Below are 13,092 nucleotides of genomic sequence, written 5' to 3'. Positions count from 1 at the left end.
ATCTTATGATTTCTGCTGTGAGTGTGTGTGTGTGTGTGTGTGTGTGTGTGTGTGTGTGTGTGTGTGTGTGTGTGTGTGTGTAGGCCTACGTGTATGAGTGTGTGATGTTTTTATGTGTCCGTGCGTGTGTATGTGTTTGCGTGTGTGATCTATATATATATGTGTGTGTGTGTGTGTGTGTGTGTGAGTGCGTGTGTGCGTGTGTGTCATCTTCAACATCCAGTCCAGACTTAAGCCCACCACACACCGCGTCAAAAAGAACGCCCCCCATTACTCCGGACGCACTAGCCCACCCCGCGCCGTGCCGCCCATAGGCTTCACGCCACTGTTCTGTCCCCTAGCGTCACCGCCCCTGTAGAAGAGCTTTTTTAAAGCTGTTTGGTTCATCACGACTTGACACAAGGTCCTGTACATATGGAGATGGTTGATGCACCAGATGAATAATTCCACGATGCAAAAATAATGAGCAATGAAAGTAAATAAAGTGTGTAAAGTGACTAAACCGTAAACAAAGTGCCTGACGGTACATAAAGTAACTATGAATTAATGTGACTATCATTGTAAGCACAAACAGAGGATCATGGGCATCAGGGCCATATATGTAGTCATGAAGCAACTGGTATGACGTTATGGTAGCCTATACCGAATATGTTTGTTGATCTGCTTCTTTCAAAACATATCCCAACTGTGCTGCAGCGCCCCTAGCTTCCTATTGGTGCTAGGGGCGGCTTTTGACGCGCTTGAAACGCGCACCGCTGCGCTTCGGCGCCGGCGTGTGGCCGGCTTTACAACCCAATTCCAATAACCTTTGTCGAGCTACAAGTGGTTAGTTGGCCCTGTCTCTCTGTACGTGTTTATAGACCTGAGAGCAGCTGGTAATCTGCTGAACAATACCAGTTTAATACTAGCATTGTCTGCTGGGCGGTATGAGGCATGTCCTGATTGATGTGATTGGATGAGGAGGAGCTGGAGCCAATCAGTTGAAGGGTGAGAGGCAAAGCAGCATCCAGCCAATCAAGGCATTGTTCTCTTAAAAACCTACCGGCATGTTCCAAACGGCATGAATACTTGTTTACTATTTCCTCATTATGGGATCCAAAGCGACCTACGGATACATTCAGATATCATCTGCCGGTCGATTTGGTCTTGGAGTCAAGTACCCTAATCTGGAGCTTTCACAGACTGCTTGCTGGTATGTTTTGGAAAAGACCAAGACAGGAATTGTAACTCGTTTTATATAGCAGGGATTGGCTTTTATCTGTTGTTAGGCTTGTTTTTGGCACCATGCTGATTGTGTGTGTGTGTGTGTCTGTGTGTGTGTGTGTGTGTGTGTGTGTGTGTGTGTGTGTGTGTGTGTGTGTGTGTGTGTGTGTGTGTGTGTGTGTGTGTGTGTGTGTGTGTGTGTGTGTGTGTGTGTGTGTGTTTATGTGTGCGTGTGCGTGTGCGTGTGTGTGTGTGTGTGTGTGTGTGTGTGTGTGTGTGTGTGTGTGTGTGAGAAGATGTGGGTGTTTGAATGCATGTAATTGTGGTGGAAGCCAGCGAGCGCTGAAGCGACCGACAGCACCAACAGATAAAGCCGCCATCTTTAATTTGGACGTTCCCGCTGCGGTAAGTAGCGATGCTAAAGATAACAGTAGCAGGGGCTCATTACCGTCACGCATTATACGCTCACTAGAGCTAGCATCCCCTAGCCACTCATGGACTGTGGAATGTTCAGAAATTCATACACACACACGCACACTCACACACAAACGCATAAATTCTCACACGCACACTCACACACAAACGCATAAATTCGCACATACACACACACACGCATGCACACAGACACACACACAAATGCACACGTATACGCACACACACACACACACACACACAAACACATTAATTCATGCATGCACACACGCACACATACATGCAGGCTAAACAATGTTTCTATCTTTAAAGTTGCTGTAGCACCAAATGACACGCACACGCACACACGGCCAGACGCACGCAAACACATTAATTCATGCATACACACACACTCCCACACACACACACTCAAACACTTACGGCCACTCTGGAGCGGGCTGATAAGACACTTGCCCGGCCCTCCTGTAAATGTCAGGCCAGCGCTAACAGTGTTCTCTGATGACGGGCAGCCGGCCGATCCTGAATGAATCTCCTGTTTAATTCAGCTGCGATACAACGCCTAGAAGAGCTGACCTGTCCTCAGACGAGCTCCTGGAACATCGTCTCTCCCCCCCGACCCCCCTTCTTCTAAAGCCCCTCGGCAAGAGATTGAGCTTCACACTTCTAATTTATCAACATTTTATAATGAAATGATCAAAAAACAACTAGACCTTTGCTATATGTTTGGTTTAGTTGCTCATGCCAGCAACCGAGCTACTGCGTACCTTAACGGTAAGACATTACAACAACGTTCAACTGAGGTTGTTTTAGGGTCTTTGTTTTGACCACGAATAACAGGACAGGGCTACCCAACGACTGAATCCACCATATAACGTAAGCTACAGCCGTCTGGGTCATCAAACTACGTCCTTGTGATTGTTTTGATTGAGAGACTCCCAGAGGCAGAACCCTCATTTTATACCTTTAAAGGAATGGCCCCCAGGGGCCAACTCCGCCCCTCACGATCAGCTTTTAAGGCTCTTCATCGAAAACAAACACTCGAGCATGTAATTAGAGCCATGTTTTTGTCACGCAAGTTGTCTGCTGAGACACTTGCTCCTCCCTCCCCATCCTCCTCCTTCTCTCTGTGCTGCATGGATGGTCAGGGAGGGAGGATGTCTACCAGGAGAGGAGAAGAGTCCTTTCCACTTGAACTGTTTGCAGCAAGTAGCAATCTAGATCAAGATAAGATTGTAGTTAACATCACCCTGTACTCATTTCATGTATACATGTATTCACACACACACACACACACACACTTGCATGCAAGCACCCTCAAATACACACACACGCACGCACACACACACACAAACACACACATACACACAACCAGACACACACATGCAGGCAATCTTGAATACACAGGATGCACATTTTCACTATTACAAGTGATACAAGGACTCTTCTTGTTGTTTTCTTCCATCCTCTGAGCTGATAAACACAGCGTTGGAACACTCTCCCACGGCGGGGAAGCCAAGTAAAGTTGCGACACTGTTGTTGGCCCCGGAGCGATTGGTCATTTCTGAAGGTTTTCTCCAGTGCTCCTTCTCACCGGCCGCGGGCTCTTGTTCTCTGACATTGTGACATGAGGTCTCTCTAATTTGACAACGATGGGCTCATCCACCCTGGAAGGAGAAAGCCGCCACCGCTGCCCTAGCGCGGGGCTCCCCCCATGGGCCGGATGACCTCCGCAGCCAGGGCCCCTCCGCCTCTCGGCCTTAATTGGGTCTGGAGGAAAGTGCTGTCTTTAGACGAGCAGGCTCTGACGCCGGGCCGCGGGCTGGCAGAGCGCTCCTGCTGCAAATACATTTCAGATGACTCGCAGAAGCTTCACGGCGCGGCAGACGTGGTGCGTACAGTGTGTGTAGGTCAAAGGACTTTGTCTTTATTTGATTGAAATGTTTACCTTTGTTAGACGGCGGTTGTAGATTTTGTGATTGCACCACAAACAATGCGCACAGTGTGGGTTGAAGAGAAGTGATTGAAACAGCAGGTGTTACTCTATGTAAACGTTATATTCTTCCATAGCTATGGATCGTCTAAATTTGAATAAATATCATATTTCAACTCAAGATAATAATCATTGATTTGGCATGTTTACAAGTTTTCACAAGTTTAGCGACGCTTGGTGGAAAATCGCCGACGGCCAAGCTTTTCTTCTCTGTGCGGAAGACTTTGAAATCAAACAAAATGAGCGAGAGAAGCCGTGTCTGCACTCACTCAAGCTGTTGGTATATATATATATCTCCACCACTCCCAGAGCCAAGTCTCATAGAAACCACCGCGTCTATTAGCTTGTAGTTCGGAGCACCCCTCCCCGTGGGTATCAAGCTGTCTCCGAGGCTGCCGTCAGCTGGAGCCTTGACTTTGTCCTGGGTTTCACGTCATTTCACAGTCCCCAAGCCGGCTCAACAAAGCCGGTTGTATGAAATAGGCCTCCAACAGCACACCACCAGGAAGACAGAGCCGGCCATCCCTCTGATTGTGATCGAGGCACAATTATCTTTGTGAGCCTTTTGGCATTTTGATCATCAGCGTATTGATTGGCTCCTGATCTGAAGGGGTTTTGATTGGCTCCTGATCTGAAGGGGTTTTGATTGGCTCCTGATCTGAAGGGGTTTTGATTGGCTTCTGATCTGAAGGGGTTTTGATTGGCTCCTGATCTGAATGGGTTTTGATTGGCTTCTGATCTGAAGGGGTTTTGATTGGCTCCTGATCTGAATGGGTTTTGATTGGCTCGTGATCTGAAGGGGTTTTGATTGGCTCCTGACCTGGTCGTATTCTGATGGCTGATTAGCTTTACATTTCCCTGGAAGAAAATCACATAGGTTTGAATAGGGAGTTGATGAATAAACAGCTGACTTGATGAATTGATCAATAACAACACGTAAATAAGTGACTGCCAATTATGAGACCCTATGTTTATTAGCAAAGGCATGAACATTGAAGAACAGATTAGAAAAAAAGACTACGTTACATTTGATTTCTCATCAAGCATAGCCATTTGTTCATTGTTATCGTCACCATCATCAATGAATACAATAAAATGTATTTTTACTTCCGAGATCACAAATGAATAGATTTATAAATCACCTGTGATTCTCTCACACATTTAGTATCATTAGAGTAACGACCAACAGCAATATTAATTTATTACACACACAAATAAATATATATATATAGACTTCTCTGAATGTGTTCATACATCAATTATCAATTTCAAAATGTACAATGTTACCCACCTGCACAATATGCAAAACATAACATCACATGACATGGTGTTTCCAGGTAGTCACAACAAAAACACAAGCAAACAACATTTTAGGAAAGCGTCTGTCATCCTAAATGACCATCCGCGGCAGCGTGAGAGAACGCCTGCTCAGCCAGGCAGGTACAAGGACGACGCGTGGGCGCAGGGATCCACCGCTAGGATTCAGAGTGACAGCCCGACTGCCCGGCTGACGATGACGGTTGGTCTTTTTTACCCTAAAATCCTGGCTTCAACTCTCTGTCCACCCATCTTATGGCTCACGTCATTCCAGGTGGCCCGCCTCTTTCCCTGTCCACCAATAGCGTGGCTCACCTATCTTTCTCTCCACCAATCATGCGGCTTGCGTCTCTTGATCCACTAATAGCGTGGCTCACCTCTGTCTTAATCGACCGATAGCATGGCTCACCTCTGTCTCAATCCACCAATAGCGTGGCTCGCCTCTGTCTCAATCAGCCAATTACACGGGTCTCCTCTCTTTCTCCCCCCACAGTGGCAGGCACGCTGTAATACGTTGTACTACGACGTATGGGTGATAAGGAACAGCACAACGCTTGAGGCAGACGGTTACTACGAGCAACGGATGGCCACCATGAAGAGTCCCCTGCACCCGACATTACAATATGTTTCATTTTGAATATGAATATGTAGATATCATATTTTCAATAAACTGCCTTATAACCCTCGTTGAGAATAACGGGATGTATGAAATAGCCTCCCCTTCCTACCCCCTCCCTCGCCAAATAATTTGAATATTTTTTGCTTACTGGACCATGATAGGTCTGGCCTAGTTCTGACATCACACATTTGAGTTATACAGGCACATCACCCACAACGTCCAGGAAGCACAGAGAAGCTGTCCATCTGTGTTAGAAGGGAAGGGGGGATAAACGTTTCTGCTTTTGAAAAAATCTGTCACACCAAACGTCATGCTGCCGAAAGAAAATTCACCGCAAAATAACATTTGTGGGTTTCCGAGCGCAGGGGGCTCTCTTTTGAACAAAGACAAAAACAAACATTACATAACGGACTGGATCAGTGACTAGAGACAACGCCAACCTGCCTCGCCAGAGAGCCGAGTGGAAGGCAGGAAGTGGATGTCGGTGGATTTGGCCTTTTGGACACCCCCTCAGTCTGTGAAGAGCATGAACCCTGAGAAGGTGGAGTACTTGTTGCTGTTGCCCCCGTGAGCCTTGCCCCCGTCCAGTTTGATGAAGACCTCGTCGCCGGCGTCCAGGTGAAGGATCACGCTGTTGCTGGCGTAGTCGTAGCTCTGGTCCTGGTCCTGGGCGATGGCGCTGGCCCTCACCTGGAGAGAAACAGGGTTAGCACCGAGTCGCCTAGCAGCGCTAACGCTGGCGACCGAGACTACAGGCTCTGGATCCTGGACCGCCCCTCGTGAGTGCAGTACCGCCTCACTGTAGAGATATCGGTGCAAAGCTTGACGCGTAAGCATTGTAGCCAAGTTGCTTTGGACAAATGCACCTGCTAATTTACTTTGAAATGGAAAGAATGATGTGGTGATGGTGAGGAAGGAGGAGAAGAAGATGGGAGGGGTAGAGTGACGTACACAAACTAAGGCATTGGTTTTGTTTTTGGTCGTATGTGTCGGACAATGAGTAAGGTGTAATGTTTGTCCAGACACGCCAAGTCAGAGGGACGGACCTCATATTCCTTAGGCCAACACCCTTCTCAAGTCATTGTCGGCTTTTTTTAGCATTAAAATCCCTTTTTGAAATACGATCCAAAGGGCAGCATCAAACTCTCCCTCTGGTGCCCGCTGCAGGGCGGAAGCGGCCCCTAATCTGGCGAAGGGTTACCAGTCGGGATGCCGTGCTGAACCTCTAGCCGACCTCTGAGGGAGGGCGCTATCAATCCCCCTCCTCGCAGACGCCCAGACTGCTGCGACAGGTTGCGGGCAAAGTGAGAACCACGAAGGCCGGTCTGCAGTTGTAATTAGCTCCGTGGTGCCCTGGGCCGGGGACGGGGCTCACAGAGTAGGACACGTTCAACCCTGTGTGACAACGTGATGATGGATGTCAGGGAGATGAGGGCATCTCTGCTCTGACCTCTTTCTCCTCCCCCTCTTCCTCGTCCTCCTCCTCCCCCTCCCCCTGCTCACCCTGATCTAACCCTCTTACAAGTGCCAACCCTGGCTATAACCCTTCCTCTGTCTGCTGGTGCATATGGTTGCTGTGGAACGGAAAACGCCGTAGGGACACCTTTTATGGACAGCGTCGGTAGACGGGATTTGGGTTGATGGGAATTTAACCTGTGTAGCCATGAGGCTAATTTGTGTTTAGCACGCTAGCAGAGTGAATCACCAAGCAACTACCCCTTATTATTTTTTAACTGACCTTTAAACGCAGGGTTCAAAAAGTAATGCTGCCCTTAGTACTTTTTGGTGTTGCTGCAGTTGTGTTGGTGTGGGACTTCAATAATCAACCAATAACCAAACACGTTGATAAGGAGCCGTTTGAACTGAAAGGGGTGAAACTAGATGGTCATTAGGGGTCTGCGACTCTAGAGCAAGGATGATGATGATGACGATGATGATGATGATGATGATGATGCTAAGATTGTGCAAATTAATTGGCCACCACCTTTGTTACAAGAGGATGAACCATTTTGCAGGAAATAATAGTTGTTGATCTTGCTGTTGGGCTTACAGGTTTCTAATCATATAAATATGTATAGGCAGCTCTTTTTAATTGTTTCTGATGCTTACAACCTTTCCACCTGGGATAAATATTAACATTATATTACCGTATCTAGCCATGGCAGCAGACTCTTTTATTTATCATAGGTCTAAAATGGCTGGATTAAAAATGCCGGGAGATTAAACAAGACCAAACATCCCTCTCATTATAAACCTGTTGGGAGCGCGTGACTTCCAGCATAATCAGTCCGTCCACCACCAGACTATTTGGCCAATCTCCTCGCTTCAAATGGTCTCCGGGCTTTGATTGACATGATGTTTGATCACGGGCTGCTGCACCCAGGGCTTAAAACATATTAGAAGACATGAATATGGGGAATTTGACGGTTTCATATATTTAAAACCTTTTACAGCGGGGTGTCAGGGGGGGGAGATATCTCCCAGCAACACCTCACGGTTTGCGTGAAGCGCCCTGTATTTCAAAGGGCACCTGCTTTGAACCTGGCCGGCCCGCGGGCCCCGTTTTGATGTGTGCCAAGTTGAGATAGGGGCATGCTCCCTCTCTCTCTCTCTCTCTCTCTCCTCTTTGCGGTGTGCATGAGGGGAGGTGTAATGGGTTAGCGTTGCAGGGGCTGACAGCATGCCACTGGGCATTGTCATCGCGTGGTGTAGCACCAGGCTAACGTGCAACTCGCCCATCGCTGCACACATGATCGCATGACTACTCACGGAAGACTTCCACCACACTGCCTACTCTACTGCACTCCTCCGATCTATCGGCGCGGGGTCACTGCAGCGTGCAAATCAGGCTCAGGCAGTTGTAATGTAATGTGCCCATTAGAGTTATTGTTTGTAGCTTGAAGAGCTTTCACAGGGGAAGTCCCTCCCTCCGGTTGAAGTTTGCTCTGGTCAAGTGCACAGTCAATGAACACAACCGCTACTTATCGGAAAAACGTCAGAACACATGAAAACAGTGAGCTCAGTTTATGGAAAGGGGTAAACATAGACAAGTACTTCTACTTTCTCCATCTGGAAGTATTGACTTGCTGTGCTTGTACAGAATATTGATAATTATCCCAAAAATATATGCTTTTGGGGAAGAAGAGAGGCTAGGGAGTTTGACCCCCAGCCTAACAGCGCCCCTTTTAACCGGTAGGCACCCTTTGAGCAATACCCATAACAGTCACTGATGAGCTATCTCTGAATCAACTGTGTGTGGCTTTAGATAAAAGTGTCTGCTGAATGATTAAATAATGATAATAAGTCAACAGATCTGAGAATGTTTGGGTACTTGGAATGAGGGCTAAACATCAAAGGAAGGGAAGACTACTACCCACCAGGCCGTTCTTGATGAGGTCGGCCCACATGCTGGTCCCGTCCCCGCCCCTCATCAGCACGTTGTAGATGAAGAAGTAAGTCCCGGGGATCTTGCAGATGAACTTCCCCGAGGGGCCCTGGAAGTTCTCGCCGATGTTGGTCACCACGTCGTCGAAGCGCAGCACGTCGTAGCCCTCCTGCGGGTTCCGCAGGCCCGCGTAGAACGCCACGCGCGGCATGGTGCTGTACGTGGCCGCGCTCACCGTCCCCCGACCGCCCACCGCGCCCAGGGCCCCCGCCCGCACCACGTCCACGCCGTCCCCCGGCGGGCCCTTGGGTCCCGGCGGACCAGGCTCTCCGGGCGGTCCCGGGGGTCCGGGCTTCCCGGGGCGTCCGTGCCGGCCCTGCGGCCCGAAGACTCCGTAGGTGGGCAGCGGCGACGGGCCCGAGAGGCGGACGGCGTCCGAGGCGTCCCGAAGGTGGTTGTCGTCCAAGGGGGGGTCTGTCGTCGCGCCGCCACCGCCGCCGCCTGTTTCCATGACGCCCGTCTCCGTGTTGGTGAAGGGGTCGCAGACCATCTTGCAGGTGCCCAGCATCTCAAAGTGCGAGGGGGTCTGCTCGGCGTCCCCGGCGGCGCCCACGGAGCTGACCAGCACGGGGATGAGGACCACCAGCACCAGCACCAGCATCACCCCCACGGCGGCCACCACCAGGGACTTTCTCCCCAGGCTGAGCCGCGACCGGGGCTGGGCTGCCAGCGCAGAGCTCTCCGGGGGGGGAATGGTGGCGCGTTGCGGGGAGGCGTCCGGTCGGAGGAGCGCGGAGGAGAGAGGAGAGGAGAGGAGCGAGGTGCTCTCCACAGAGAAGCAGCGTGGAGACAAAGCCAGCCTCACAGAGAAAGAGGGAGAGAGGTGGAGAGAGGGAGAGAAAGTGTGTGTGTGTGTGTGTGTGTGTTTGTGTATGTGTGTCAAAGTATAAGTGTGTCGTGTGTGTGTGTGTGTGTTTGTGTGTGTGTGTGGGTGTGACACAGGGCAGCTCTGTCAAAGGAAGGCGGGACAGAGGGATGAAGAGGAGGGAGAGTGAGAGGGAAGGAGGAGGAGAGAGTGAGGGAGAGATGTTGGGAGAGGAGAGATGGGAGAGAGGGGAAGGGAGGGAGAGAGTTGATGATAAACAGGAGTGATAGAGAGAGAGAGACTAAACAGGGACGGAAGAGGGGCGCCACAACAGTTGGACCGAGATTAAAGAAAAGAGGGGAAAAAGAAATCAAGAAAACAAGAAAAAGATCGGTTAGAGGAGGAAGAGGAGGAGAGATCGGAAATGAAAAGGAGGAGGGAAAAGATTCAAATGTAAGAGACCGTAGATACGTGGAGAAGAGAGGAGAAGGGACGACTCTATATGAGGAGAGAGGAGAGGGGGTCGGGGAGGGAGAAGGAGAGAACTAGATGGTATTTCCTCTTGGCAGATTTGAGGAGATGGAGAAATGAGGAAGGGAAAAGAGGGGGGAGAAGATTGCCATGGGATTGTTGCCCATGGGGTGGATGAGTTAGAACATACACTCTCTAGAGCAGAATGTGGAAGGGTGTGTAGAAGTGTGAGTGTGTGTGTGTGTGTGTGTGTGTGTGTGTGTGTGTGTGTGTGTGTGTGTGTGTGTGTGTGTGTGTGTGTGTGTGTGTGTGTGTGTGTGTGTGTGTGCGTGCGTGTGCGCGCGTGTGCGCGTGTGTGTGTGTGTCAAAATAATATTACCATATCAGATTCAAAGATCACACACCCGCACAACCTGACACACAAAAATAAACATTTTGCTCGTCAAAGTATCGGTATTAATGTTTGTATATAATATTAGTCCTGCTTCAATATTAGGAACTGAGTGTGTGCGTGAGTGCATGCATGAGTGTGCGTGCTTGCGTGCGTGCGTGTTTGTGCGTACGTGCGTTTGTGTGTGTGTGTGCCCAAGCTTGTGTATGCGTCAACTATGGTCAGTTAAAGTGCACCTGGAACATCTCTATAAAAAAAATGACCAGACTTGTAATGAATCTGATTTTCTTTTATATATTATTTCACCTTGATGAGGTGTGTGAATAAGACCTGAATCTCAATGTTCTCCATGACATTTGGAGAAATGCTTTCAGCAACTCTTGTGCTTGTATGATACCAAAGCATGACAGTTTCACTTACCCCTGTGCCGTTATCTCTCCCCCAGACAGCACCATGGGCTGTCTGCGTATCTCTATTTAGCTTCTCCCAAGCTAACCATTAAATGACCTTACCTAGCCCAGCCTCGTCCACTCGCTCGTGTTCGCGCTCTCACACGCTCTAAAGACTTTAAAGTCCACTCTTCTTTTTCTCTCCTTTCATATTTTTTTATATTATTTTGTCCCAAAGAGAGATAGGCCTATGATATGTTTGAACGATGGCCTAATCTCCCTATCTAAATTAAAACAAAGATTACATCCATAAATGTTAAAGGTCGAGGTGTTAGGCAGATATGATTTAATTCGATTTTCCAAAGCACATGAGAATAATGCCAATTCTGTCTTGTACTATTTTATCGCTCACATCTTGCAGTCATGTGCCTGTTTTCCAAGAAAACTTGTAAACACATTACACAGACATTGCATTACATAACATTACAAATTGTTGGTAAATTGAGATGCCTTCAGGTTTAAAAATAATTTTAAGAATGGTTGCCTGTTAACACAGGGGAATTTGTTTATCATTCAGAACAAATAGATTTGTGATAGTAGTTTGATTTATTAAAAGTTAGAGTTGAAAAGTGACCATGAGTTGACTTTCAGAGCAACTTCATAAACAAATCCTTGATCTGTGTGATCAACCCTTGTCTAGCTGGAGACTTTGTTTAGGCCAGCAAGGCAATGCAAGTTCTTTGTTCTCAACACTGAGTCATGTCTTAACACTGCCCTCTTCTGGATGGGCTTATTTCCTTAAAACAAATATATATATATTAATTTAACTCTACACATTTTCAAACCAAACATAGACAGTTTATAATTATTTTCACATCCATAAAGTCAATTTAAAGTAGTTTCCAACAGGCATTTTAAAGGAATAAATAAATTATCTCATGTTACCTCCAGATGTTAACGTTCACAATATCCGGAGGCAAAAGAACTCATTGACAGTGAAAAGAGAAAAAGTAAAGATAGATAACAACCCCTTTCAAACGTTTTATTTCCATTTGGTATGCTTATTGTTTGACACTTTTTTGCATTTGTAGGATATCAACTTTCAAGTATTTTATTGTCGGATGCAAAAAAACAGACTGGGCACCAATATTCTTATGATAAGTTGCCAGCAATACCTATTTAGGGCATAAAACTCTTGAACGAAAGAGAACGCTGAACCACAATACTAAATAAAATATAAATATAAAGATAAATACACAAGAAAGCAATAACTATATTATAGGGTACAAGCATAATAAAAAATGTATCCAAAATCAAGTTATGACAGTTGCACGCAATTATGAGGTTGAATTTCAATTATTAAAGTGTTTAGGTTAAAACGGTTATAAAGTGAGCGAATGTAAGAAAACCCCTACTGTTGAAAAGCTTGATGGCTCTAGATGAGAAACTTTCCTTCAGTCTGCCGGAGAGAGACAAGATGGACCAGTAATGTGTCCATCTCAAAAAAGTCTGTAATGAGTCCTGAGAGATTTCCTGAGCCGGGGTGTGTTGGAGGTGTCCTGGAGATCTCTGCCAATGATGTGGTGTTCTGCAGTCTTGTCAACCCTGCCTAGCACCTTACGGACCTTGGTTGTGCAGCCCCTGTACCACACTGAGATGCAGCCGGTCAGAAGGCCCTCAAAAGTGCACCTGTAAACGTTTCGGCGGACGACTGGATCCATACCAAACTTCCTCAGCCTCTTCAGGAAGAAGAGACGTTTCACTTCTGATTTTACCACCTTGTCTGTGTGGGCCGACCAGGTAAGTTCATTGTTGATGTGCAACCCAAGGAACCAGAAGATGCTGAACCCTTCCGCCACAGTTCCATTGATGCAATCGGGGAATGCTCCAGTTCCCTTTGCCTCCTGTAGTCCAAAATCATCTCCTTTGTCTTGCTGATGTTGAGAGAGAGGTTGTCGTCTTGAGGCGATGCAGGTACCGTCCTCCTCTCTGTCCTCCTTGAATAGCTGCTCAGAGCTCTGGATAATGAC

The 13,092-nt window shown here is 47.7% G+C and overlaps 1 protein-coding gene across 1 annotated transcript; it reads right to left on the bottom strand.

Annotated features, from left to right (window-relative positions):
• Positions 1-4,580: 4,580 nt before the first annotated feature.
• LOC115531054 (C1q-related factor) lies at positions 4,581-9,907 on the bottom strand. The gene is made up of 2 exons (XM_030340065.1): positions 8,939-9,907; positions 4,581-6,251 (listed from the first exon to the last, which is right to left on the bottom strand). Exons 1-2 carry the CDS (start codon positions 9,605-9,607, stop codon positions 6,072-6,074), a joined length of 849 nt encoding a protein of 282 aa, XP_030195925.1. The 5' UTR covers positions 9,608-9,907; the 3' UTR covers positions 4,581-6,071.
• Between the last annotated feature and the right edge of the window lie 3,185 nt (positions 9,908-13,092).

This window comes from Gadus morhua, chromosome 18 (genome assembly GCF_902167405.1).
Source record: "Gadus morhua chromosome 18, gadMor3.0, whole genome shotgun sequence".
Lineage (NCBI taxonomy): Eukaryota > Metazoa > Chordata > Actinopteri > Gadiformes > Gadidae > Gadus > Gadus morhua.
The sequence above is the reverse complement of the archived record's forward strand: the minus strand, read 5'-3'. Positions and strand labels throughout refer to the sequence as shown.

What these genes read in the sequence shown, in the direction of transcription:
- LOC115531054 (XM_030340065.1), bottom strand. Translation starts at nt 9,607, where the DNA reads ATGCTGGTGCTGGTGCTGGTGGTCCTCATCCCCGTGCTGGTCAGCTCC. An exon ending in ACCTCATCAAGAACGGCCTG is followed by an intron (nt 6,252 to 8,938) that starts GTGGGTAGTAGT and finishes GTTTCTCTCCAG; the next exon opens with GTGAGGGCCAGCGCCATCGC.